This window comes from Lutzomyia longipalpis, chromosome 1 (genome assembly GCF_024334085.1).
Source record: "Lutzomyia longipalpis isolate SR_M1_2022 chromosome 1, ASM2433408v1".
NCBI classification, from domain to species: Eukaryota; Metazoa; Arthropoda; class Insecta; order Diptera; family Psychodidae; genus Lutzomyia; species Lutzomyia longipalpis.
Genome location: NC_074707.1, coordinates 48,529,996 through 48,557,427, shown reverse-complemented (window position 1 = coordinate 48,557,427; position 27,432 = coordinate 48,529,996). Strand labels below are relative to the sequence as shown.

The following is a 27,432-nucleotide window of genomic DNA, read 5'->3' as shown; positions in this document are numbered from 1 at the left end:
AGTGTGTAAAAGGTGCAAGCACTTATATTAGGATTTAAAAAAAAAATCTTTGAGTCTCATAAAATTCAAGTTAGTGCCCGGAAATTATTTCAAGTACGACAATTTGAAAAATCTTTGGAATTTATTTGGACGCGGCTCTGAGAGCTCACAGAGACGCTGTGTTTACATTTTCTCACCTGACCCTCGCGTCGCAATTCATTCACCCCGCGAGCTTTTGTCACAAACGCACCTCCAGCAACTAAATATATCTTCCGGACACGCCGCAATATTCGGCTCCCGCCTTTTTTCCTCGAGAGGCTGGTAAATGTTCATTAGGAGGGATTAAATTCTTTACATTTTTAATTATTTTTAGATTATTTGTTGAAAATTACAAATTTTTATAAAGATTTTTTTTAAAGTCGGTAAATTAAAGTTAAATAGAGAAATTAAATTTTTTATTAAAATTTTTAGATGAAAAAACTGAAAACAATTGAAAATTGAAATAAGAAAATTTCTATCTCTTTTACCGAGTAAAGCTTTTTGAGAACTTCATGATCATAATTGTTCTAAAATTTATAAAAAAAAAATTTTTTGCAATTTTCTTCTCTTTCTTAAATGAAATTGTAAAGGAAATAAAAGGAAAAAATATATTAAATATTTCACTATAAAAAAAAATGATTAAAAGGATAAAAAAAATTAAAAGAATTTAGAGTTATTTTTTTTAATTTAAAATTTTGCCCTGAAAAATGTTTTTTCCACCGTTTCTACGTCACTTTGAGCTGTTTTATTTTCATTATTAAGCCTACAAACATTTTCAAATGATTTATTGATAGTTATCTTATATTAATTTCAAACCTGATGATGGCAAAAAGATCCCCGAAACGTCAGGAAAAAATATGTTAAATTTTGTATTGAATAATTCCTGTCTCCTCAAAATTTATTTTTATTACAATACAATAAGAAAAAATTAAATGCTATTTTATGCTTAAATTCTCTCAGTAATAAAAAATGATGCAAAAGTGCTTTCAAATTCACCAATTATTATCCCCCCGGGGCGTAAGTCGCAGAAAGCTCTCCACAGCATGCGCCAAAAAATTACCTTGATCATGGCAATGACTCACGTCGATATGCGAAGTTTCGATTGTTGGATTAAATGCGAAAACTTCCGGATCACAGTGATGCACTAACTGGCTGGTTTAGCATATACATAAAATCCCCGTTACGAACGTGGGAGTGAGATCATTTTTTGTTGTTGCTGCTGCTGCCACAGATCACACGATGCTTCCTCCTCCGGAGTCGCGCGTCTTCTCGTGGACATTCCGCGTGCGGAGACAACCGGAAGTTGATTTTAAATTCTGCAAAGTGAATATTAAAATACTTTTTTGCACATTGGCGCGCTCTCTTTTAACGGCTACGCCACAACGTTGTAGTCCTTGGGAAAATGATTGAGACGATCACCGGAAAGTTTACCGTAAAATATAATCGCGTATTGTGTGCTTCGGTATGCCGATGTGAGAGCTTTTTTTTTATTTAATATTATTTCTTCATAATAATTTATTATGTTGCGCACCTCTTGTGCAGATAGGTAGCCACCAGAGCCAATGGTGCCACAGGTGTGGGATGGGTGGGGACAACATATGGGGAGATACCCGCGTGATGCATATGGGAGCTTGGCTATAAGCTCTGTGTGGTTGTCTCTGCGTGCTTTCGATTGACACAAAAGTACCTGTGTTGAGAATCGTGCGAAAGACATAAATATTGATGCCAAATTGTGAATGGAAGGTTCTCAGTTTCGACTGAGCTTCTCACCTGTGCACATCTCACATTTAGAACCCCCCTCCGCAAGAAAATAATAAAATAAATAAAATACCGTCTTGTGAGCTTTCAGAAAGGAGCGTCTATCGTGTTGTGCTTTCTATAAGGAGAACAAACCCCGTAAAATTGTGGCGCCCCCAAAAAGTGACCCAAAACACGCAAAAGAGATTGAGAATACCAAAAAAAAAAAAAAGAAATCCTCCTTGCCTCCAGAGTGTTTTGTCTCACAGTGAGTGCGGAATTGTTGGTGAATTTTTAATCTCAAGTCTGGATTTATATATTCTTTGTAGCCAAGAAGAGGGATAGCAAATCCCCGTGCCAAAGAAATTGGAAATGAGTGAAAAGAGATTTGTCTTCCTGCTCACATTGGGAATATTTCTGGCCATTCTGAGTGAGCAAATCTCTGCAACTCCAACGATTGGTAAGAAATATGGTAAATAAGCTTTTTTTTGTCCCTTTTTATTTGCAACATTTTTTGAGTTATTTATGCTTCTTTTTTTGTGTGCGAAATAATCAGCTAAATAGACAAAATATTAGGCAATGATGTTAAGAAATGTGATTTAAAATTGCAAAATGTGAAAGTTTTAATACCAAAGAATTAAAAGTGAAAGAAAGAATTAAATTTTATACATAGTCTTATATGCAAAGAGAACCAGAGAGCTTTTACCAGGCGTCTCCATTGCAAAGAATTCTCAGTTGAAACGAAATTTAATTAGCAGCTCGGCTAATGATAATTTCATTTTTTTTTCTTTTAAAAATACATAAATTACGGAAGTGTTCAACCATTAGAGGATCCAAATTTTTCAATCTCAAACTTTTCTCTCGAAAAAAAAATTCTCAAAGTTTTTTCTTTGACGAGCTTAAAGTTATAGATCTTCCAAAAACTTAAAGATATAGAATTTATCACGAGAGGAGCTTAAGAAAATTTTTTTTCTTGATAATTCCGAAAATCTAATAGACTACGTTAGCCAGTAAACTCCTCCAAGGGTTAAAAAATATTTATTGTTAACCCAGAATTGTCAATTGTATCATTGTTTAGTATGCTCGGTAAAAAGAATAATAAAATTCTAGTTTTAGAACTTCTTTGATAAAATCGCAAGAAAATCGGTTGAGAGTTGACTTCTCTAGACATTTTTGAAATTAAGACTTCGTAAAAATTTCTTAAAATTCCCGCACAAATCTGGTTTAGTTTAATGCTTGAAAAAAAAGAGAAAAAGATCTTTCTTCTAATGTAAAGCTCCCACGAGGTCCATGAGCTTTACATTAATATCTATACCATAAAAACATGTTGGGTTTTTTTCCTTGTGGAAAGATGAATCACTGAAGAACGAGAAAGATTTGAAAATCCCCCAAAATTCTTACCTTGCACAGAAATTCCGCAATTTGATCATCATGTCTATAACATCAGTGCTGAAATATAATTTTTGCACAGGAAGTTTGTGGAGGAGGAAGAAGATGAAAAAAAGGCCAAATCTACATCTATTTTTTGCAGATGTTATGGGAAGTTATGACTTCATTGGTGTGTGCATAAGAAACTGCGCTCAATGCAAGAAGATGTTCGGATCGTACTTTGAGGGGCAAATGTGTGCGGATGCGTGTGTAAAGTTCAAGGGGAAGATCATACCGGACTGCGAGGACATCGGCTCCATTGCGCCCTTCCTCACAAAATTGGATTGAAAGAGACCTCCCCCCGCCCCCGGACAAACACCAAAGGCTCCACAACTGACTGCTGTGCATCATTCTGTGCCATTTTAATCTGTTGCAAATCATTCCCCATCATAGGAGAGATTTATTTATTCAGGTCACGATCATTCATCCATGATCAGTCATGGTTTTTTTTTCTATAATTTACGGAATCTCACGATATGCTTAAGTTTTTTTCTCCCTCTATGTTTACTGCGAAAGTGTCCAGCACTGACGAAAAGTTCCTATTTTTTTTCTCAAATAATTTTGATTAAGAGATGTGTTGGTTTTTTTAAAAAAAATTTTGTAGTAATGTGTATGATCATCAATTTTATATAATAAAATAATGAAATTAAGTGTTCAATGCTGTACGAAAAATCTCTTTCTCTTCACACCACCCAGTTAATAATCGGCGGAGAGATAAATCATTAAAAGAGGATTTTCACCGTGAATAAGTCTTGCACAACAAATTAAAGCTGATGAGGAGGGACAAATTACAGGCAATTTATTTATGAGAGGATCACTTTCTTTACAAATGAGTGAAATTTGATGATTGATATTTGGGAATTTTCTGCTTAGTATGCCGCCTGTGGGGTCTGTTGTTGATACGCTCATTGAATTCCGATATTATATCGCGATTCTTTAGGTCTTCCACCCACTTTTCAGCCGCCTCCTCGGGGGACGAAGACGTCTTGTCGCCATCTCCGTCCGTCAGTCTACTATTTCGATTGAATTGCTCATTGAATTCAGCCAGGAAGCCCTTGTCGGCATTCTTGAAGAAATCCACGAATGATTCTCTGGAATTTGGGTCGATCTTGCTGGATGTTGTGCCTCTGTGTTCTTCGTGATCTTCATGATCATCTGTCTCGTGATCTTTATGATTTTTTCTTCGATCTTCTTGGCTGCGATCACTTTCGTGTGAACTGTGATCGCGATCTTCAGTCTCATGATCATCTTCAATCTCTTTGTCGCTCTCAACACTGTAATCAGCACCCTCCCGGAAGATCTCAACTTGATCACGGATACTCTTATCCTTCTTCGGTGGTCGCTTCATGTTGCGAAAGAAGAATTCATCATTGGCTAAATCTGCTGCTTCAAGAGCCTCCTTGGGAGCCTCCGTTGTCGTCGTCCTGACCTTCTTCCTTCGCCCATTTCCCTTTGTGACATTCTTAGCTGGCCCATAAATCGTATACAGACGATACTCTTCCGTCTGTGAGTCCGTACTACGTCTCTTCCTCTTGAAACTCAGGTAATTGTTGGCATAAAATGGCTAAATAAAAGATTGTTCATTTTCATTATAAATCTAATTTCACTTCACATTTTTTATTATTTACAATCATTTTTTTTTCATTTACATTTAGATAAAAAATTGATAAAATATACATTTTTTTACAGGATTTCTTTCATTTTCATTTTATAAACATTTTAGATTTATTACAAAAGAATGATAGGCGCATGCGAAAGGTTTAAAATAAAAATTCCAAGAAAAAAAATATAGATTTCTGTACAAAAAGAAGTTCAAAGTAACTAAAATAACTAAAGAAAAGAAAAGAATAGGGGAAAAGGGATCTAAGAGGAAGAAAAAATAATAATAAAACACTACACCACCCACAATGCTCTTCATTCCGCTAAATTCTACACAATCATCATATTTCAGTAAATTAAACGAATTACAAGAGCAAATAAAAAAAAATATTACAAAATATATAGAAAAAATGGCAAAATGAAGATTACAAGGAGAAATAAATAATTACAAAAAAAATGCACACTGTTGAATGAAAAATGGACTAAAATTAAATGAGGAGGAGGGGGGAGGAGAAGGAAATGCATATTTTTGTGTTTTCTTTCTTTTCTTATGGAGGAAAATTCATCTCCAAAACTTTTGGTGCGCCCACTCCAGAGAACCACAAACACAGGATTTTTTTTGTTCATTTAACTTCTTCATCTATACCAATTCCACCCCCACGGTATGGAGGAGCTTTGTACAGAATTTGGTGCACCCGGGTTTTGTCACATCTACACGTGTGTCTCTGTGCTGGGGGGTTTTAGCGTGCTTTTTGATTTACTTCTTGAAGCTTACCACGGTATCGTGAAGCTCATTGAAATATTGCTGCAAAGAGAAAATTAATTTATCACAATCAATTGAAATATTTTGTTATAAAAATGGTGAATTTATATATAATTTTTAACACTTTGTATGCCAGGTTGAGGTCTGTGAAAGACCTGTAAATATTTTATTGATTAATTTAATATTCATCTATTATCTTCTCTGTTTAATTAAATTACAAGAAAAATAAATTAGAAGCTGTGAATTTTTATGAATATTTTCATTGAGTTTTTCGGAGACTTTCATCTACTTCTTAAGGTCAGTAAAACGTTATAAAATTACTTTGTACGGAATTAGAAGTAGAATTTGGAATATTTCTACTTCTAATTTACTTCTAAACAGGAAAAGATCTTGGAAAAGATCAATAAATTGGCTTAAATTCTTCAATTTTTATTCTAAATAAAAAAAATATTCTAAAGGTCATCCTAAATTGCAAAAAATCATTCACAGGCTAAAATATTAAATGATTAGGTAAATAATTTTAAAACTGCAATTTTTAATTCAAATCCAACAGCTAAAAACATCAGGCAATAAATTAAATTTAGCAGAAAGGAAATTAAGCCAATTTTGAAAGTGATGTTCTCATCAAAACCTCAAGAGTTGAGATTAATAGGGTTAAACCACATCAAACACCTGACTTATACTAAAAGTTCTTTTGCAAAACTACAATATATCCATCACATTTGACTAGGAACTGTCTATGTGAGCTTTGCAAAAGGCAAAGAAATGAGTAAAAGTTGAACTAAAAACAATCAATCAAATTCCGCAATGATTCTTTGGCACAGTGCGGTGCGGGGAAGGAGAAAGAAATCAGAGGTTGTCTTACATATTGATGAGGTGAGTAGTCTGGTGAATGTCCATAATCTGCCCACTTGGTCAGATCGATTGATGGAATAATTCCACTCTTGCATGGCACACGGGGGTTACTGCAAAGTGAATTTATTAGTTAACTCATTCTTTGATAAAAAAAATAATTTTTTACTCACATCTCATGATCAGGCAGAACCATTGGGTATATTTGGATGGTATCAATGAGATCGGTGTTGTCACATATCAAGCGCGACAGCTTGATCTTCCTGATCTCCTGCAATTGCTCTGGCGTGAAGGATGACGGTTGATTTGGCAATTCGTACCAGAAGCGATCTCCGCGCCGTGAGTAGCTCATTTGTGTTGCGATGACGCAAGCGAAAGTGGGGCCAAGCATGGAGCCGGGTAGAGACCTCTCGGAGACCCCACCAGACCATAAATCAATGTCAGCAGGATGCCTAATTGACGACAAAAGATGCCACAGCGCAATAAAATAATATGTCAGGTGTGAATGGATCTAAATGAATAAATTTGCCGCGCACTCTGTCCCCCAAACAATGCACCCACCATCGATCACTCGCGGGTGATCCTCCGTGTTACACAATGGATGAGAGATAAATGGTTGGGATTGAGTGTTTGCGGGAAGACATGATCGAGGATTTTGTCTTCTGCCTATCAACTCTTAATAGATTTAAGTCTTGCACACATGATCGCGATCCTCTCAGAGACTTCTGTGTGCATTGTCAAAGATCACGCCAAAGATCACCCAAAGAGGGGTTCTTTGCAATCTGTCTTCTGCACAATAAAATACCTTCAAAAGAGCATTTCTGCAACTTTGTCTCAAAAAAATGATGCAAAACTCTCATTTAATTTGTCGACTCATTCACCTGAGAAAACAAGACGATCTTTCACAAGAAATAATTTGGTTAAAATCTCCCGCCAACAACGGGAATTTCTTTTTAAAATACAAACTAATTTTCAAAGTTTTCCTTTCAAAATCAAAGTGAAAAAAGAAAATTTAGATCAAGTCCTAAAGTTAGCAAAATGAGATTAATTTATATTTTCCACGGGAGCACGCATCAATTTAAAATTCCTCACTTCTTGCAAAAAAAGAAGCCAGAGCGCGTACATGAGCACTTAATTAAATTTAATGGGAAGATTATCGCGCAGAAGAGATTGATTTTCTCTATGGCCCATTAAGAGCTGGTTAATGTTAAAATAAATGTGTTTATAATGGTGAGTGACAAATTATGACTAGATAAATAGAAATCATAAAATATCTTTTTTAACTTCTTTCGACTCACGCGACATACACGCATAAAGAAGTACAGGGTGTAGAGGAAAATTTACATAGAAGAAAAATTAAGAGAATAATTCAGAAGAAACCAAGGGGTGCATATCTGCCGAAAGTTTTGACTGTTTTGTGAGAATAATACGAAGATTAGCGAATAATCACAGTTTTTTTTCAAAGATCTGAATATTCTTAATTTCAGCTAAAATTTAGTACTTCATCGGCATGAATTTAGTACTTTTCGGGATTGAATTTAGTACTTTTCGGGATTGAATTTAGTACTTGTTCCGCTTAAATTTAGTACATATTCGGATTAAATTTAAGACTTTTTCCAACTGAATTCAGAACTTTTTCAGTTAGAACTTACTATATTTTTGGCTAGAACTTACATAATATATTTTCGACTAAAATTTAGTACATTAATTATTGAATTTACCTCTTAAGATTTCATTTTCAAAAAAAAAACTGAAATCTAGACGAAGTTATAAATTCAAGCCGAAAAAGTACTAAATTCAATAGTAAAAAGTACTAGATTTTATCTGAAAACATACTAAATTCTAACCAAACACAGTAAATTCCAGCTGGAAAAGTATACTGAATAAAATGGGAAAAAGTACTAAAAAGCCTATAAAGTACTAAATTGAATTTCACTTCTTTGGCAAGGATTTAGTACTCTTTAATGTTCGTCTATTGAATATTTTGATTTCTTTGGCGAATCATCAAAAGTTAAGAGAGAAATCCATAAAAAATAGAAAGAAAATTAAAAGAAAAATTAAAGCACAACTAAGAAAATTAATAGGAAAATCAAGAGAAAAATTGAGAAGAGAAATAAAAAAAATAAGAGATTAAATAAGAATTCAAAAAGAAAATCAAATAATAAAATAAAGTTTCTTACTGGAAAATGCTCTCGTATCTCCTGATGGTATCATTGGGCATAGATCCAAACATCTCATCCCAAGTATTAGACGTTGGCAGGCCACAGAACTTCCTGAACTCCATGTACCCAGGCAGACCGAATTCCCTGCCTCGTTGCATGTTGAAGGACACCAAATCCATCCCGAAACGATGTCCTTCCTTCTTGAACAGATGATTTGTGACTTCCTGCGTGATTGAGTCATCCATAGCCTGTGCCACTTGATTCATCAGCCCCATGAAGTACTCATCAAATACCCCAGCTCTGTAGAGATCATACGGACGACGGATGAGGTCTGACAATCTCTTCGAAGCAATGAATTTGTGTGCCTTGGACCAACGTTCAACAGCTGTGGGCAGGAGGGAGTGTCCAAAGCGGAAGGCAGCTGCGGCAAAGGCATCAATAATGGCGGGATTAATGTGAGCATCATAGCCATCCCAGTAGCCTTCCTTCTGCAGCACCAAACCGAATTTCTCCATAACTTCCTTGCCCAGGAGAATTGGCAAGAATTCATTGTAGGTAATGTGCTGAATGATGGCGATGTTAATACGTCTGGATTCCTTAAAATTTAAATTAAAAATTATAAATAAATCGCTTAAGAAAGAGGGATGAAGTTCGCGTAGATTTACCTGGAAGAGCGTCTCGTCGTCCCAATGAGGATTAATTTGAGCTAATTCCGTGGCAAGTTTATTATGCTGCCTGGCCATTAGGGTGTGCATGCACGTGAGCACAAGCTGTTCATTGACACGAATCTCTCCAGCTTCAAAGCAGAACATACTCTTATTGGGCCTTGTGCATCCCTCATCGGGAATATCCAGCTTCAGTGGCAGCATATCCTTGAGACCGTATTCCGCGAAGACAGGATTCATCCGCATCAGCCCCCCAAAGCCAGCTCTCAGCTTCCTGGCAAATTTCTCCGTAACACCGTACACGGTATTCCCATCAATGACTCCCGTGAGTGTGTTGAATTGCTGTCGTGACCCAAGACGGCAGCCAGGTCGTGGTGATGGGAAGCCCCGCACGAAGTCAATGCACTTCACGTTGAACAACCTGTAGAAGTAATCGTCGTCCGGAATGCGGAGCTCATTGCAGTAGGGATGCTTGAGATGTGGTGGTCGCTTGCAGCACTCCTCGGGATCATTGCGATTAATCGGATCTGTTCGATGGTGTGAGAAAATGCAAATTTCGTGAATTTCACAACCACGCGGAATTTCGCATAAACTCTCTCTCTCTCTCTCGCTCAAACTGAATCTGCACGCGAATCAATAAAATTGCAATGCACCCAACCAAGAATGCTAACGCAATGCCCAATGATTAACCCTCCGTGTGATTTGCATCAATTGCGCGACACTGATGATAAAATACCCCCAAGTCTCATTGCGAGAGCATATTCACGGGAAAATTGCTCTTTAATTTCCATCTTGGCGGTACATGAAAAAAAAATCCAAGAAGAAATTAACGAGTTTTGTCGATGAACCATTTATCCCGTTTAGTCTCCACGTGAAAAATTAATTGAGACATTTTCATATTGGAAAAATAAATGCATTGAAAAACCTGAAAATGGTAATTAGTGTCAGATACAGGAACAATATTTTCATCGCCCCGGATATTTTGTCCACCTTGCTGATACGAGGATTTCATCAAATTTAATTCAACATTTTGAAAAATCTTGTAAATTGCTGCAATTTTCACGGAATAATTTTAAAATTTAATTATCATGAATTAAATGCAATAGCTTGCCAGAGATAATTTTATTGGATTTTCGCAAAAAAAATTATTAGAAGGTAAAATCTAAACTTGTTTTTAAATCTATGAGTACCTATAGAATTTTCTTCAGCAGAAAACGATTATTTAATCCATTAAATTAAATTAGAATAATTTATGTTGATTGCTTAATTGGAATTCAAAAGTCTGGGAGGAATTTGATGAATTTTTGAACTTTGTGTGGACCTGAAGAAAAAGGTATCAATCTTCGAAATGTTAGCATGATTTAGAATTCTTATTTATTAGACAACCGAGGAGGTTTTATTTTTAATTTTTGACATAGTTTTAAAAAAAAAAAGTAATAAAAAATGATTAATAATAATTCTGTAATTGATTTTGGATCCTTAAATTGAAAATTAAGATAAAAATTAAGAAAATTAGGCCTAAAAATATGTTTTAACTTATAAAAATTAAATTTTGTAGCTTAATCTCTGATAAAAAAAAATACTTTTTAAGAACCCTAAATTTTCTTCTTCTGATAAAAAAATAAGATCATTTAGGTTCTGAAATTTCTCTAGTTTCTAATAATCAAAAAAATCACAGTTAAAAGGACTAAATCTTTTGACGAAAAAATTAAGATTTTTGTCAGAAAATTTTGCTTTTTATTAGGAGAATGTTCCGTTTTGGTTTGCTTGTTTTTCCTAACTTTAAAGTTTTCTTCTTCTGATCATGTACCCGATTCATTGATCAATTACTTATTATCCTGATCGAATGTGCATTTTCCTAATCAAAATTGCAGATTTTTCTGACAATTTTGAACATTACCTTGGAATTGGAATATTTTTTGGCCAAAATTAGCATTCTACTGGCTAAAACAGAACATTCTCCTGATCAAAAGCAGAATATTTTCTTACCAATATCCTTATTTTCTGATCGAAAGATTTGATCCCAGTTAAAAGTCCATAAATCGTCTTCATAAGGTTTTTAAAATTAATTTTAAACCTTTGATTTGTTATTTTCAAAGACATCTAAATTTAAAATTTAAATGATTTTTGCCTTAATTTTCTTGCAAAATTCCTTTAATCCCCTCTTGAAATTTAAATTTTCCCCAATGATTTTTCAGTTAAATTTTTCCTTTAACGATTTTCAATATCGATCGCACTTTAAGAGCCAATCTCTGTATCTTTCAGTCACACTGGGAAGTAATCAGATGTGCTTAATCGTAAATTCTCACTGGTAGATTTTTTTTCTCTCATGAGCACAGAAATCTACTTCATAAATAAACTCCCTCAACTTCCGGTGAAAACCCGACCATGATCTCACTCGATCGCAGGTCCAACTACATCGTAAATAATCCCCTTTTGAATGAAATGGTGGTGTTACGTGTGTGTACACCAGAGTGGAGGAAGTTGCTCAACTTACCCAGTGGCGTGGCCGTGAGCGTGAAGTCATGATCCATGAATTGTCCCCAAGCGATCACCATCACCGTACCAGCGTGATCGTGGAATCCATCATCGGGATGCATCGTTCGCGATACAACACGTGAATAGGGGAGCTCGTGACCTGTGATACTGATTCGCGGGGCATTGATACCGTCTGAGTAGAGGGGTCCAACGAGGCGCTGGAAGGGCGTATTGGCGGCACCCCATGTTGGATTCTCGAGATTATTGCACAGCCCATCGAAGCGTCTGTACTTGCCAGGACGGCAGTCCACTCCGGACAGGAAAGGTGGGCAGACTTCACGAATATGTGTCTTGGAGGTATCAATGTGCGGTAAACCCTTCTCGATGTCCTCATACGACAGCCCATACCTGCACAGGCAAAGAGAGGTGAAGAGAAGGAAATAAAATCCACACATTAACATTAGACTTTCTGGCACGTGTGGGGGCACTCTGTGGGCAATTTTCCATTTGGAATTCCTCCGCGGAATTGCGTCATCCCCGGCATAGACAAAACAACATGCAAATAACGGCTCAATTATAAGTGTCGGAGGGAGCTCTTAAGAGGTGGCGGACAAATACAAACAAGAGAACGGAGGGGAGGCAAATTGCTGATTCAGACACTTGATATGGCAAAACCCTCACACTCTTCACGACCATTTTAGTTAAACATATATCGCATAAACAGTGGCGCAAATTGGTGCAATGCAAAAATTATATTTTCTTGTCGGCAAGAGAAAATTGATATCGCCTCAGAAAATATCTCTTCTGTCGTCGTGTAATCTATATAATAAAGAAAGGTCTGTTTGTTGGTAATCTTCCGTCGTGTTCGGCTATACAAATCTACACAGTTTGACCGATCGCGATGAAATTTGGTACAGAGGCTCCTTATAACAGGCGGTTTCGAGTGGCCGTATTCATTTTCCCCCCAAAGCCCCCCTTCAGGTAGCCCCCATATAACTCTCATGCATTTTTTGCGAATTTTTGAATTTCGCGCCTGAAATGTTGTATGAAAATGATTTCTTCTCTTTGCAATTTTTTTTTTTTTTGAGATTGATGTGAGCTCTCCATCTATATAATAAAGAAAGGTCTGTTTGTTGGTAATCTTCCGTCGTGTTCGGCTATACAAATCTACACCGTTTGACCGATCGCGATGAAATTTGGCACAGAGGCTCCTTATAACAGGCGGTTTCGAGTGGCCGTATCCATTTTCCCCCCAAAGCCCCCCTTCAGGTAGCCCCCATATAACTCTCATGCTTTTTTTGCGAATTTTTGAATTTGGCGCCGGAAATGTTGTATGGAAATGATTTCTTCTCTTTGAATTTTTTTTTTTTTAGATTGATGAGAGCTCTCCATCTATATAATAAAGAAAGGTCTGTTTGTTGGTAATCTTCCGTCGTGTTCGGCTATACAAATCCACACCGTTTGACCGATCGTGATGAAATTTGGTACAGAGGCTCCTTATAACAGGCGGTTTCGAGTGGCCGTATTCATTTTCCCCCCAAAGCCCCCCTTCGGGTAGCCCCCATATAACTGTCATGCATTTTTTGCGAATTTTTGAATTTGGCGCCGGAAATGTTGTATGGAAATGATTTCTTCTCTTTGAATTTTTTTTTTTTTTTAGATTGATGAGAGCTCTCCATCTTCTATATAATAAAGAAAGGTCTGTTTGTTGGTAATCTTCCGTCGTGTTCGGCTATACAAATCTACACCGTTTGACCGATCGCGATGAAATTTGGTACAGAGGCTCCTTATATCAGGCGGTTTCGAGTGGCCGTATTCATTTTCCCCCCAAAGCCCCCCTTCGGGTAGCCCCCATATAACAGTCATGCATTTTTTGCGAATTTTTGAATTTCGCGCCTGAAATGTTGTATGAAAATGATTTCTTCTCTTTGCAATTTTTTTGGGTTGATGAGTGGCTCCAATCAACGTATAAATCATCACAATTTTTTTTCTCTAAAATTTGCGCGAAGCGCAAAACCCCCCGCGAAGCGGGGCGAGGAAAATTGGAGCGAAGCGACAATTTACCTCGTATGCAATAAATTACCTCATCTCTCAATAAAATGCATTTTTGCCCTTCTTTTTTTTCTCTTTGCTTCAGCAAACCAATCACCCGTGGTCATCGTTTTTCTCCCAACACCCATCCCCACACATATGTACATCAATTATGCTCACCTGCCTCAAATACACGTTCATATCAACAAGAAATCTAATTGCCGCTGACACCAAAGTCCACGTGATGCGTAGGACAATTTAAGCGAATTAAATTGCAATAAAAAAGGTAAAGTAGTGAGAAAAAAAAAGCAAAAAGTTGCGGGAAAAATATTTCATACTCTCACTTTTTTGCCTCATCGATAAATATATGGAATATGATTAGCAACAATGTAGCATTAAAAGGTATTAAAGATATTATACATGCTATCGAGTATATCATACTTCTCATACTCTAAAGAAATTAATTTCGCTGGTAAAATCAATTAATTAATTTAATGTTAAATTAAGAGAATTTTTGCGGTTCTTTTAAGGGAAATTTTTGAGAATAAAATTCGTATTCGGAAATCTTTTTACTTGTATTTAAAAATCATTAAAAGACGATCTCTTTATGCGAAAAGATCACTTCATTTTCAAGAAAAAACAATGAGAGTAATTTTTTCTTTGAGATTTTAATTTTTCAAGAAAAAAATCTATCTTAGATCTTTCTTCAAACTCTTCGTTATTTATTTAATTAAGAAATTTCTTCACGTGATCTTCTTCAATCATTTTAGAAAATTAAAAAGAAGAATTTAAACAATTTTTCTTTAGTAAATAAAGAAAAAAAATTATCCGTTAAAAATTTCTTAAATAAGTAAATAACAAATCTTATTGAATTCATCACAACAAACAATAAATTAAGACATTGTGTAAATGAGACGATCTTGACACAAATTGTGTGTGTAAGAAAAATCAAATTCGTCACTTTTGCACCGTCAAAACAACAATAAATGTGGTAACCAAATAAAACCATGCGAATGGGAATGTTTTGGCGCGGAAATACGGTGCAAGAGCGAAAGTAATTTGAGGTGCGTTAAATGCAAAAGAAATGGCACCAATGACCTTTTCCACACATCTCATTGCACTATTTCCGTGCAGATGAAATGATTTTTTTCCACTTCATGGGAATTTCATTTTCATTCGCGGTATACAAACTTTCCAAACACGCAAATTTACGCGCTCGAAAAGATCTCCCTACATTGAAGGCATATTTTCTCTATATATGATGCATTTTTCTTCATCATCTTCTTGCACCTCTCCGGGTGTGGAAAAGACACCTTTTGAACGAGCGCGAGTTGTCGAAAATTTCCAAGAAAGAGAATTCTTCGCTCATTTCGTCCCGCTGCTGTGCCATCCCTGCGTGTGTGCATAAATTAATTCATTATTTTTGCATCGTGTGGAGTCCGCAACGTCTTCGTGAAAGAAAAACCAGATTGGTACTCATGTGTGTTAAATATCGCCATCCAGTTCCCCAATCTTGATGCCCAGCACGAAGAGATATGCGCGAGAGTTTCTAATGAAAATCTGCCTTTGCGCGAATGTACTACACACAGCCCAAGTAAGCAAAAATGTTTATTCATGGTGAAAATGGAAATGCAATGTAAATTAATGAGTTGCAAAATGCGATAAAAGAAGGTCTTTCTAGATGATAAGCCATCTCACAGAGAGCATGGCGATAAAGACACCAACCGGGTTTTAATTCGTTTATTTGGAATTTAAATTTCATTTAAAAGGTAAAATGTTTCATCGTTAGCATATAGGTATCAATTGGGAAGTTATGTAAGTAAAATAAAATGTTTTTATTATGTTTATTTTTTTTTAATAATTATCTAATGTTAATTTTTTTAATTCTTTATAAACTTGAAAAATATTTTAAAAGATCTGGCTAAGAATTATTGATTTTTATGTTAAAATACATTAAAAAAATCAGCAATTCAACCAAGAATAAAAAGCATTAAATGAGCTTTTAAATCGCATCAAAAATCATACAAAAAGCTTTCAAAAAGTCTTTATGTAATCATTCCAGTTGTATTTGGAATATTTACATCAAATAAATGTCACTTTATAGCTCTTACAAAGTAATTTGAAAACCTACAATTTTCTGCAAATAAATCAAAAATCTTTCTGGGAAATTTTTACATTTCAATTGCCTTTCCACCCCTCTCAAATTTGACACAAAAATTACAATTTATTCCAATGAAATTACCCACTAAATTGTACGTCGTGTTGCATTTTAAATCATTCTTATCTCTCATCTACCTTGATTGCCTCTCTGATTGAAAAACCTTAAAGCCTGGTGGCAATAAACGGTGCACACAGTGTGCACCACATTTACCCGATATATAAATATTGATGGTTGAGTCGAAAAAATAAAATGTATAAAATGAATAAATTCTCAAATCTTCCCTCCCTTTTGGCGATTTTGAAATTGAATATATACGAATGCATTTAGGAGCTTTTAGAGAGAGAGAGAGAGAGAGAGAGAGAGAGAGAGAGAGAGAGTGTCTCTTGCAAATATGAGCAACATGTGAGCATTGGTAGCCTGTGGTGGAATTAATAATTGGATAATAATAGGATGCTTTTTCACCTATGCCTGGTGCAACAAAGTACAGGTAAAAAGTAAATAAATTCCCCTGAAATCAACTGCATCTCTTCAGGTGAACTTTTTGCACGTAATTCGAACTCTCCTCCATTTGGCTATGGGCAGCTGAACGGCTAATTTTTCGCACCACTTGATATGGAGTCAGTGAATTAGTTTTGTTTTAAGCTATGTGCGCAGTGAAAGTCTTAACAATGAATCTCTGCAATTGGCATTTAATATAAAATCTATATGAAAAGCCCCCATACCTGAAACTTGAGCTTATTTGCACGAAATTGCAAATTCATCGTGGATCTATTTATTTTTTGAAAATGTCGACAGTGCTACTTGTATTGAATCACACACTGCGCACATAGTGCACTGTTGTGGTGTATTAAATGTATTAAATCACTGATCTGTGACATGGTTAATTTGCTTCAAATTAATAAAGACAAATTTGCATAAGAAGCTGGTGCGACAAGCAAAGTCAATCTCTTTTGAATCAGTCTCAGGAATTCCAATTATTATTATTTATGTCCAGCACGAGGCAATAATTTATAAAAAAAAAGCTTCCAAAGAGAGAGAGCCTCTAGGATAGATTTTGTAGAGAAAAAAATCCCGCATCGTGATGTTGTGAAAAGCATTCACTCAATGTGTAATAAATTTGCCAAGTCGAAATACCCCAAAGGTGATGAATTGGTGCAATTTTTCCTCAAAGTCTTTTATTTGTCACTCTTGTGTGGACTTTTTAAAATGTCAAAAAAAATTATTTATTTTATAAAATGCAAAAAATCTATTCAATAGAGTGAATGGATTTAATTTTCACTTCTTATTGCAAAATATTTCCACATTTTTTGCTGCATTTTCCAATGCGATTGAACAATTCAGACGCATCTTAAAAATTCTCTTCAGCACGACATTTTGATTTATGGCACGTAATTGCAATGTCTATATACAAAATTTGTTTGACAGGGAAGCTTTCCATTCAATGTAATCCAAAATAGTGGAAATTTGTAGCTTTCATTTGCAAAAAGTCAAAATATTTCTTTGTCTAATTTTTAAATAAATTCCCACAAAAGTAATAAATTATTTATTAATCATTAAAATATGACTAAATTCTGCACAATTTAGGGGGTAATAAAATGCAATGAAGGAGTGTGTTAATTAGTTAATGTATAACAGCAAAAATCGCAGTAAAATTTTTTATACAGACAGACATTTGACCCAATTAAATGGGAGACTAATAAAATTATTAAAATATTCAGAAACCCTAAAAAACACTCATAAAGATATCTGCAGGAAAAATAGCAGCAATAAATATTATTGTGTAAGATCTCGTAAATTGTGTGAGCAATTAGTCGTTCTGGTGATTTTTTGGGCGATTAAAATAACTTAATTTATGAGTTCCAAAGGTTTTTAATGGGTTTAAAATGTATTCAATGTAGGATTTTGTAAAATAGTCGTACACTACGTACGATCTAACCAGGCGTCTCCACAGCTAAATGCTTTTTTTTTAATTAAATGGAAAGCACGTGAATGCAAATTAGGTTCTTTTATCTCAATTTATTCAATACTTCGCTGTCAAATGAGAGCCAGAGGTGAAAATCACGCGAATCCTTGTCTATCTTTTGCTAATTTTTCATTGAATAGAATGTTCTGGGAGACAACCAGGCGGCTCCATCTAAATCTATCATCAAAATAAATATTTTTGAAGTAAAATAAACACATTTAAAAATTACCAGGCGGCTCCATATAAATTTCTCAATTATATTAAATAATCTTGGAATAATAATTAACTAAATTACCTCCATCTAAATTGCCCATCAATTTTAATAATCTTGAAAAGAAATGAAAGCAGAATAATAATTACCAGGCGCCCCCATCTCAATTAATCAAATAATCTCCCCCAAACTAAAAAAAACTCCATTTTCCTTTCTTGTTACCTCCAACTGATGAGAAAACTGATGGCTTTTGCCAACATTTTTCCTAATAGACAATTAATTTCTCCCATAACGAGACATATGTAAAAGTTACATAAGCTACAACATACAAACAAGAAGATGTCCCGTGTGATTAAATCAACATCTGTTTCTACGTGTCATGCAGCTCGTTTTTTTTTGGTCATCTCCCCGTGAGTGACTTGATAAATTGCATTCTAATTATTCTTCGCTGGAAGAAAATTTCACAATGAACGCGCGCGCATTGCAAGATGCGTGTCATTCACAATGATATTCAATTCATCAACATTACGGATTAGCGCAGATGGATTACAATGGGAAGCACTATTGCAGCATGGTTCATCATAAATTCGCAATTGGAAGTGCGCGAAGAGAGTCAAAAAAAAATTAACACACAATGGTAAGCAAATGTGGGTAAAATGGAGTGCAAATTTCATTCACGAATTTGTTGGGTGTTACAAATAGCACTACATATATGAGATTTTGGTCATGAGGGGCCATTTAGACATTGTTGAATTGTATGACACTTGAGTAATTGCTAGGTGAAGTTCATTCTGTGACCATTTCGGACAACTTTTGGCTAAATTTGCACACCTTGGAACTTTATTAATGTGAAATTGAATAGAGAAAAAATTTTAATTGAAAATTGTTTGCAAAAATTTCCCATTAAATACGTCATGTTGTAAAGGAAGGAAGGTGTAGTAGAAGGAAGAAAATGGAGAAAAAGTTTAGAAACTTACGTGCGCGCTAGTTGAATGGATATGTCCAGCAGTAGTTCACCAACAGTGGCAATATCTTCCGGCTTCCAGTCACCTTTTGGCTGCGATACATCTAGAATAAAAGTACAATATTATTTTAGAGTGAATGCATTTCCGTGAAAAGGAGAATGTGGCCTTTTTCCCCACCACAACCTCTCTATATTACTTTCATGATCTCTTCATTTTTTTTCTTCTTCTTTTATTTCATTGCGAGTATAAATTACATTTTGCACACCGTGCCATCCGATATGGTGTGACTTTTTGAAAGAAAATTAAAGACTCCAATAAACAAGAAAGAAATAATAAAAAAAAACAAGAAGCTGCAATGAAAGTGACAATCAAGGTGAATTATTCAGAGCATTTAACAGAATTGGATTAAAAAGAAATTTGGGTAAAAGCAAATTATATCACATCGAGCCATTAAAGCAACCTACATAAAATTTTTGTAAACAACCTTTACGGTTGATTGAGGAAAAAAGATTTTCTTTGCACAGAGCAAATTGTAATTCAATTTAAAGACTAAATTTATGGCATGGTACATAAATTGTAAAGTGCAGAAAGACTATAAAGCAATAAAGTTAGCTAATAGGCTGTAGAGATAGAATTCACTATGAATAATTCATATTTTATGACATTTACTTTCATTGATTTTCCATCGATTGAAAGTACCTACATTTACAAAAAAAAAACAAATTGAGGGAAGGAAGAAAAATTTCATCTAATAAAAATTTACTAATTACTTTATGTCATGCAATTTGCTGATAAAATTATTTAATGGATAAATAAAAAATAAATAAAACAGGGAGGCTCAATCTTATCAGTTGTAAATTAAAAACTTTTTGGTAAATTATAAGAAACGTATTATAATTAATACGGTCTCTTATTCTTGTCTATATTAATATTCTTGTTAAATATAATAATAGACAAATAAATTTCTTAAAATTGAAATTATTAATAATAAATTAAGCTTAACAGCAACAACGAAGAAATTTTTCAGATCTTTGGAAATATTTGTATAATTCGTTAGTATTTGGATGATTCGTTATAAGGGAATTCATCCAAGTCTAAAAATGATAAGTTGAAGCATAAAAACCGCATATAGCCCTAGTTGTTGCGCGTCGTGAAACAAGCCCATAGTGATGATGATGAAGCATAAAAACACTTTAAATCAATGTGAAAAGTAGTAAATTCAAGTCGAAGAGTTCAAAATTCAAACTAAAAAGTAGAATATTCAACCCAAAAAAAACTAAATTAAAATTTAAAAGTCCTAACCGTTTTTGGATTTTTTTCGGTTTTGAGTTTTTCGGTTTTAACAAAAGATGTTCATGTGAAGTCAGATAAACATCCCTTGTAAGGCAATTACCTAACTTGCGTAAAGACGTAAAAATGAACACAGTTAAACGTTTTATGAGTTAGAAAATTTTGTCTTCTCTCCTTTTTTTCTTGATTGAAAGCTTAATTAAAAAAGGAATGAAAAGCTAATTTGCATAAAGTAAAGAACGTAACCGAACATTTTATATACATATATTTTTAAAACTATTAGAGGAACGCGGCCCAATTCGGACCTCTTACGGCCTTTTTTCAATCCGCTATTACTTAAAACCGATAAAACTTTAAATGTAAAAAGTTATGTGAGTAAAAAGAGCATTAAATGGGCTTTAAATTGATATCAAACTTGAGAATATTACTTTTTATTTTATACCATTTTTTCTCACTCTGCGAGGACCTTTGGAGATCCGAATTAGGCCATGTTCTCCTAAATATTAACCAAAACATAATTACAAACAATTTTTATTTATTCTTGTTAATCTTTTAATTGTTTCAACAAATTAAACTTTTAATTTGCAAAGAAAGAAAGCAAGAAAGGATACGTGATCATGTAAATTGAAATCTGCGTAGCATTATTCATCTGTAAAAGAATTTTCTCTATTCACGGATTTTTCTTTAGAACACGTCTTGACCGTTAGGTGTGTCTTATGCTATGATAAAAATAAAGCAGATACTCACGTATTCTTTTCCGGGCATCGACATATGCGGCATTGATGGCATCGTATGTGATACACGTCTGACCCACTGTGTAAGGAATTCTGTTGAGAGAGACAAAGAAAGTGCCTTAAATGCAAATGAAGAGATTTTAAAAGCACAAAATGTGTTTATTTGTGATGAATTTCAATTTGTATTTCATAGACGTTGTTGTTTTGCAAATTAACTCATTGGTGGTGCACTTTCGGGTGCATTCTCTACACCTTTCTTATACTATTGCGTTGAAACAATAACAGAGCACTATTTACTCCTAAATGGGCAATCATTGCCATAGTTTAAACCATGTTGGATGTATTTTATTTTATTTTTTTCGTTGTTTTTGCACCACACGATCAGTGAAAGTTTTCCGTTTTTCTGTCCGAGAGTCTTTCTCGCGTGCTCTACATGTGCACACAAATTAATAGTAGATATATGGATGGAGTGTGAGACAAACAAATAAGATACATAACAATTGCCATCATGATTTGCCTGCGCCGTCGTTTGCAAGAATGTTGTAGGTTTGAATGAAATTAAAAAAAAAAACCGAAGAAGTGGAGAGTGTGGAGTTAATCTAATTAATTCAAATGTCCACCACATGTCGTGCATGCTGTCGCCTCCATAAACTGGGGTGAAAACGTTTTGTGTGCAGAGCCTCTCATTGGATTGTTAGCGATATGTTTTGGCATGAAATTCAAATTAAATAATTAATCTAAAAACCCGTCATTTTATTCACCTTCAATCTACCAGTAAATCACACTTCTGCTGGCAATTTCATTTTCCAATTTAACACGCTTCATCTCCTTCCGAATGGGAGAGCGAGAAAAACATACATAAAATCATTTTGCACACGAAAGTTCGGATTTCATCTCACGTGGCTCTTTGAGTAATAATATTTCTTTTTGCCTTTAGGAGAGACATTGCTAATCATTTTCTTCTCACGATTAATTTTGCAGACTTGCGATGTGCGATAAAATGTGCAAAAGAGAGTGGGTTGCAATGGGAGGTGAATGGAGACGCCAGGTGCTTTGTCACTTCCCACCGCATAGCAATGTTCCCAACATTGAAACAACATTTTGTTGAAATGAATCTTCGCTCGCTTTTTATTACACAATGTAGAGCTACTTAGTATGCTCAATGCTATACATAACTTCTTATATTGTTCCGGCAGAAGCTTTCCTGGGTATTTGGTAGATAATTTCCCATCGTATTTTCGAGAAGAAAATAAGTGGTATCAACTAGCTTTAGATGATAATTTGAATAAACTTTTTTTTATGGAATTGAGAGAAAATGGAATTTTTGTGGCAAAAAAAAACGAATTGAAGAAAACATTATTTTAACAAACAAAATATTCTTTCTTCGCTAAGCTTTCAGGACTGAGCTTTAATATTTAATTTTATTTTAATAAAAATAACTTAATCAGGAGTAAATTTATGTACATGAAACACATAAAATAAAATCCACTTCTCATTATTCAATTAATTAATATATATTTATTTTAAAATAATACCTCTTTGAGAAAATTAAGCCATTAAAAGCTCTCTAGCCTAACAAAAGCTCCCCTAATTTAAAATTCTTCTCTATCCTTAAACGGATCATTGAAAATACTGAACGAATGGAAGGAAATCATTCAACGAGGTAAACCAAAAAAGGGATTCAACGACAAAATAAAGCAATAATTGTGGCAATGAAGCATTAAATCTGGGACAAAACGGGCGGCAAAACAATTCCAAGAGACAAAAGTAAAATATATTTTGCGTGTTGTCACGAAGAGTTTCACTAAAACGGGAAGATTACGAAATTTTTCGGATGTTTCGATGAAAATGTATTACATTTTATCTAATAATGTTGATTGCAAAAGCCCCGCATTGGAATTCCGATACCTACATTATATATAAGATGAAGGGGGAGCTTTATTTTAATTCAAATTTGGTAATGGAGGTACATACATAATAAGATTTGTATATAGTGTTGCTCAATGAAGCCATCCTCATGTGTGCAAAAAGATGGCTTAAAAGAGTCAGGAAGCTGGTGTGATATGTGGTTAATTTTTTAAATAACTTTGGACATTCCAGAGCCTCATGGTGTATGAGGAAAAACCTCTTTTTACTTTCTAACTTACACACAGTTTAGTCTGCATTGCACAGAAGTTCACATAATGCCACTTGTGAGGTGTATGTACTCCATCCAACATAAAGTGGACTCTCCGTTGTACGACACAATTAAACTAACCGCGCGAGCTTTGGAATAAGATTTGTGTGAGATGCTGATGGCGAGATTTTGTACAATGGGTCGGCTTTGAGAGTGTTGCCTTTTTTTTATGTAATGCCCATACCTCGTGGACAAGAATTGTTTTTCAAGTGTTTTACTCCATGGCTTTTCTCTTACGACGCGTATTGAGTAATCAACAGTTGTCCGGCTAATTATTTAACCCAGATCAATTTGCACTTAACACCCATTTAGACTGAAATTAATCAGTGCGCAGGTCTAACATTGAACTCTAAAAATTGTGAGAAAAAGTTCTTGCATCTGCGCGCTTGAGTTTGAATTGTTTGTTTCGTAATAATTATGCCACAATTAAGTTATGTGGATTAAGAGAGACAGATAAAGGGCACCATATCGTTGCACAATCAATACCCACCAAAATATTCAAAACATTCCAAATAGGAGAAAATAAATTCAAAGCTCTCTGGCTTAAAAATTGATCAAAGAGTCTCTTTAGTTTTTTTTTTTTTTTTGCAAAAATCAAGGAAATGGAAATTTTGCATTCGCGTTGAAAGCTAAAACGGAAAAGAAATAAATAAAGAAATGAAATTCATTTTTATCTCACCATTTTGCATATACACATTTAAAATTAAATCAAAGACATTTGAATAGCCTGAAGCTCTTTTCGGAAAGCCATGCCCGCGATTTCTTATCTTCATTGTGCTGTCCAAGTCAGGAACTAAAAATTTCTTAATCTAACCTTGTAATTGAATCAATATCTGTGAGACAATTTGAATCAATTTGAATGCATATTTGACAAAAATATCGCTACATGTCCGTTGTGATTGAAAGAAGTCAAGAAACTTTGTGATAAATTCACAAATATTTTACTTTCAGATTTCATTTGATAAATGCTTGTTCCAATTTTTATTAAAGTTTCAAAGATTTAATAACTTATGGCTTAAAAATAAAAAAATATATTTTCCTTATAAAAAATTCCAGCAAGATCTTCCCAAATTTTAATAATTAAAAGACTTCAATATTGGCGGCTTCAATTCAATCAAAAATCAGTAAAAAAAAAAGTCAATCAACTGCAAAAGGAATAAAAAGGCTAATCAATATTGATTCTTTCTTTACTCACATGGGTGTTCCTCTCAGTAAATTGAAGTTATAGTCGAAGGCTGATGAACGAGGTGGTCCCGTGAGGAGGAGGGCACATCGATCCGACACATCATTGTGGAATGGAAAATATTGTGCATGCGTTTGCAGCAGACTTGCCAAAAGGACAGCGAGAATTCTGAAAGTACAAAAAAAATGCAACATTTATAGAAATTAGCATAACATCATTAATTTTTTTCTTCCTAAAAAAACGTTTAAAATGTCAAGTAAACACCATTGAAAGCACGCAAATTGAGCTCCTGTGCAATGGCTTAGAAGACTTTTTTTTTCAGCGTGGGCTACCCCAAAAAATTAAACTCTTGCTGACATTTTAATAAATACAAACGTCTTGGGATTGAGATTGGATCAAGAAATCGTAATTCCGCTTTTTCATTTCGCGCAAGTGTGACAAAAAGTGAAGAAAGTCGCGCGAGTCGTTTTTTTTGCACATCGTGCTTTTATGCTCTTCTGCACCAATCAAAGTTCAAGGTGAAAGTAGTTTTTTTATTGTTAATCTTCTGCCAATTTTACGGTTTTTAAAAAGGAGACCGTCAAGATGCTGCAGAGAGTAGCATTAAAAAGATTGGCCTAGAGGGGCTAAATAAAAAAAGAAAGAAAGACACTCCGCTTAGCTTTAAGATATAGGTATTGTTAAAAAGCACTGACTTGCACAGCGTGATACACTTTAGAGACTAATTTTAATGGATCTCTCCGCATCATAATGGGTTAAATAATATGTTGGAGTGGATCTATTGAATTTTAGCATTGGCGTCAAAGTCATTAAGTCATTAATTCATTAAGTTCAAGTTCTTTTCCAATGCTCATTGATCATTGAAGCTCTTTGCCCATGTCTTTTTAATCGCATTTAATCACTCTGTGATGGCAAGAAAAGCTTTTTCACCGTAAGCGAAAGCTCCCGCAGTAGCGCGCAAACAAAAAATCACCCGAAAATGAAGATTGCTCAGAGGCACAAAAATTCCTCCGCACGTGACTTTCCTGGTTCTCCTTGACCCACATCTTAAACACCAATTGTATCCAATTCTCTCGGCGCTTTTCGCATTTGGTGGTATTGACATCATCGCACTGGGTTTCAATTCAATTGAAAATTCACCAGAGACGCGCATATATATATATGTTTTGCCAATGTGGACAAAATCCTGTTCTTCAGACGTGCAACCGTAAGGGAAAGTTTTGTGGACCATGTGCAACAACATTCACGGTGAGTATGCGCGCGGGGATTTTATTTATCGAACCAGAATTGCTAAAGGAAAGGTTTTGTGGAAAATGAAAGAAGCAGGAAAAAAAGAAGGTATAAAATAAAACTAAAGAGAAAGAGATGCTGTGTCCAAATGGATCTGGTTTTATTTCCAATTCAAACCATATTTGTTGGAGTCTCTTGACACCGTCGCGTGTCTCGTAGACGACACCAACAAGAGGCCAAAGATCTGTTAGGAAGGGGTTGACAAATGAGAACTTCTTGGGATTTTCTATTGAGAATTTAATTGAGGGAATTATATTAATTTTTAACAATGAAGTGATTTGAATTCCTGAAGAAGGATGAATTTTTAGTAGAAAGTTAGAAGTGTTTGATTTGATTTTTTTAAATAAAACAATTTGATTGAATTATTGAGTTGAAACTGATGAAAATATCCGAAAAATAAATCAATAATTTATAAAAATGAGAAGAATTGAGAAGATTAATTTTTAAAATTAATTTTTGCAACAATTCACCTTGCTTATTTGCCCCTTGGACATTCAATAGCAGAGCAAAGGACTTTTACGTTGGAAAAAAATCTATTTCTCGCGTGTCGTTGGAATTTTGAAGGCTTGCCCATTTGTGAGATGGTGCAGAGATGCATCTAAGTCAGATGAGAAAACTCCTGCAGAGAAATGCGTGTTTGTGCCCAATTTTGGACTTCGGGAGTGCTCAAATGGTGGCCAAGTTTGTAACCCAGTGACCCACCTCATAAGAAGCATCGCAGACACCAACTACCACACATACACACGTGAAACAATAAATGGCTAATTGAGAAGTTGTGAGAGATCACACAATATGAATAGTTATGGCATCACGAGTTCACAATTAAGGCGAAATGATGAATTATTGGGCACGTTTCGCCTAATGTTGGGGTTCATGTTGAGGGAGAAGAGAATGTTGAATGACCTTCCAACCTCACTGGCACACCATTAAAATATCATAGAGGTGCGCGCGCACAATTTCCTGATCATATGAATCCTTTCTATTTTTTTTATTCATTCCATGGCTCATATTGACATTTAACCTTTCCGAAGGGAGATGAAAAGGCAATGATTTTTTTTTTGCTTTAGCTTCACCCTGAAGGTGACTTTTTCCGCAATTAGAAAATAGATTGAAACATTGAGAAAGTGATAGAGAAGTAGAGGAATTTATTCTTAAATTCACTCTTTAATTGATCATTTCAGAAATTAAGAGGAGAACTTCAATCTACACGCCCTCCTGTCGTCTTGGGGAATCGCATTAAAGGCATCTCAACAAAAGGGATCACCTGTCTGAGGGCAATTAAAAAGACGATAAACGACATTGACTCCCTTTTTTGCCCACAACACTAAAATTATGATGAAATCAGTGTATGAAAATGATTTAATGGTTTATTGTTCGTTCACCACAAAAGGTGCCTCTCAATGTTTAATTCTTTTCAATATAATACATTTAACCCATTGTGGGGTATCGATGAGGCTCATTAAATGATTTTACATCCCGCAGACTTCTCTATACTCAATAGTCACACAATCCATAATCCTCAGGTCGTCATTCCTATTATTTATTGTAAATAAACCATTATTTTGCCCGCAAAGTGTTATGCTACTACTATGTGTATACACACACAACATACTCGCACAATCCACGCGAACATCATTCGCGAAGCAGGTAAAACGCGCGCAAAAGATATGCAAGTTGGTTGTGTTTTGCCGCATATGGCGACCTTCACTTTCACTTTGCACCATCA

At 34.8% G+C, this 27,432-nt stretch overlaps 4 protein-coding genes across 5 annotated transcripts in view; 2 read left to right on the top strand and 2 right to left on the bottom strand.

Annotated features, from left to right (window-relative positions):
- LOC129787983 (protein Peter pan) overlaps window positions 1-27,432 on the bottom strand; it is a 1,185,971-nt gene that overhangs the window by 397,797 nt on the left and 760,742 nt on the right. The gene's annotated exons all lie outside the window — the stretch shown is intronic.
- The window catches only part of LOC129787980 (L-dopachrome tautomerase yellow-f2-like), a 1,067,766-nt gene that overhangs the window by 279,592 nt on the left and 760,742 nt on the right, over window positions 1-27,432 (top strand). The gene's annotated exons all lie outside the window — the stretch shown is intronic.
- On the top strand, window positions 1,806-3,791 carry LOC129788037 (eclosion hormone). 2 transcript variants are annotated; one of them, XM_055824007.1, is made up of 2 exons: window positions 1,806-2,215; window positions 3,287-3,791. In XM_055824007.1, the coding sequence occupies exons 1-2, from the start codon at window positions 2,128-2,130 to the stop codon at window positions 3,469-3,471; spliced, it is 273 nt and encodes a 90-aa protein (XP_055679982.1). In that variant the 5' UTR covers window positions 1,806-2,127; the 3' UTR covers window positions 3,472-3,791. The 2 variants fall into 2 exon arrangements, with proteins under 2 accessions (XP_055679982.1, XP_055679981.1); XM_055824006.1 differs by having other exon boundaries at window positions 1,806-2,227.
- The window catches only part of LOC129787950 (peroxidase), a 34,564-nt gene continuing 11,093 nt past the window's right edge, over window positions 3,962-27,432 (bottom strand). Inside the window, exons 2-11 of the mRNA XM_055823835.1 lie at window positions 24,429-24,584; window positions 21,071-21,150; window positions 19,046-19,136; window positions 11,722-12,110; window positions 9,225-9,751; window positions 8,578-9,155; window positions 6,571-6,849; window positions 6,411-6,510; window positions 5,558-5,587; window positions 3,962-4,747 (exon numbers count right to left, since the gene is read on the bottom strand). Coding sequence (XP_055679810.1) covers window positions 4,007-4,747; window positions 5,558-5,587; window positions 6,411-6,510; window positions 6,571-6,849; window positions 8,578-9,155; window positions 9,225-9,751; window positions 11,722-12,110; window positions 19,046-19,136; window positions 21,071-21,150; window positions 24,429-24,584 — 2,971 coding nt within the window. The 3' untranslated portion in view covers window positions 3,962-4,006. The remainder of the gene's footprint in view (window positions 4,748-5,557; window positions 5,588-6,410; window positions 6,511-6,570; window positions 6,850-8,577; window positions 9,156-9,224; window positions 9,752-11,721; window positions 12,111-19,045; window positions 19,137-21,070; window positions 21,151-24,428; window positions 24,585-27,432) is intronic.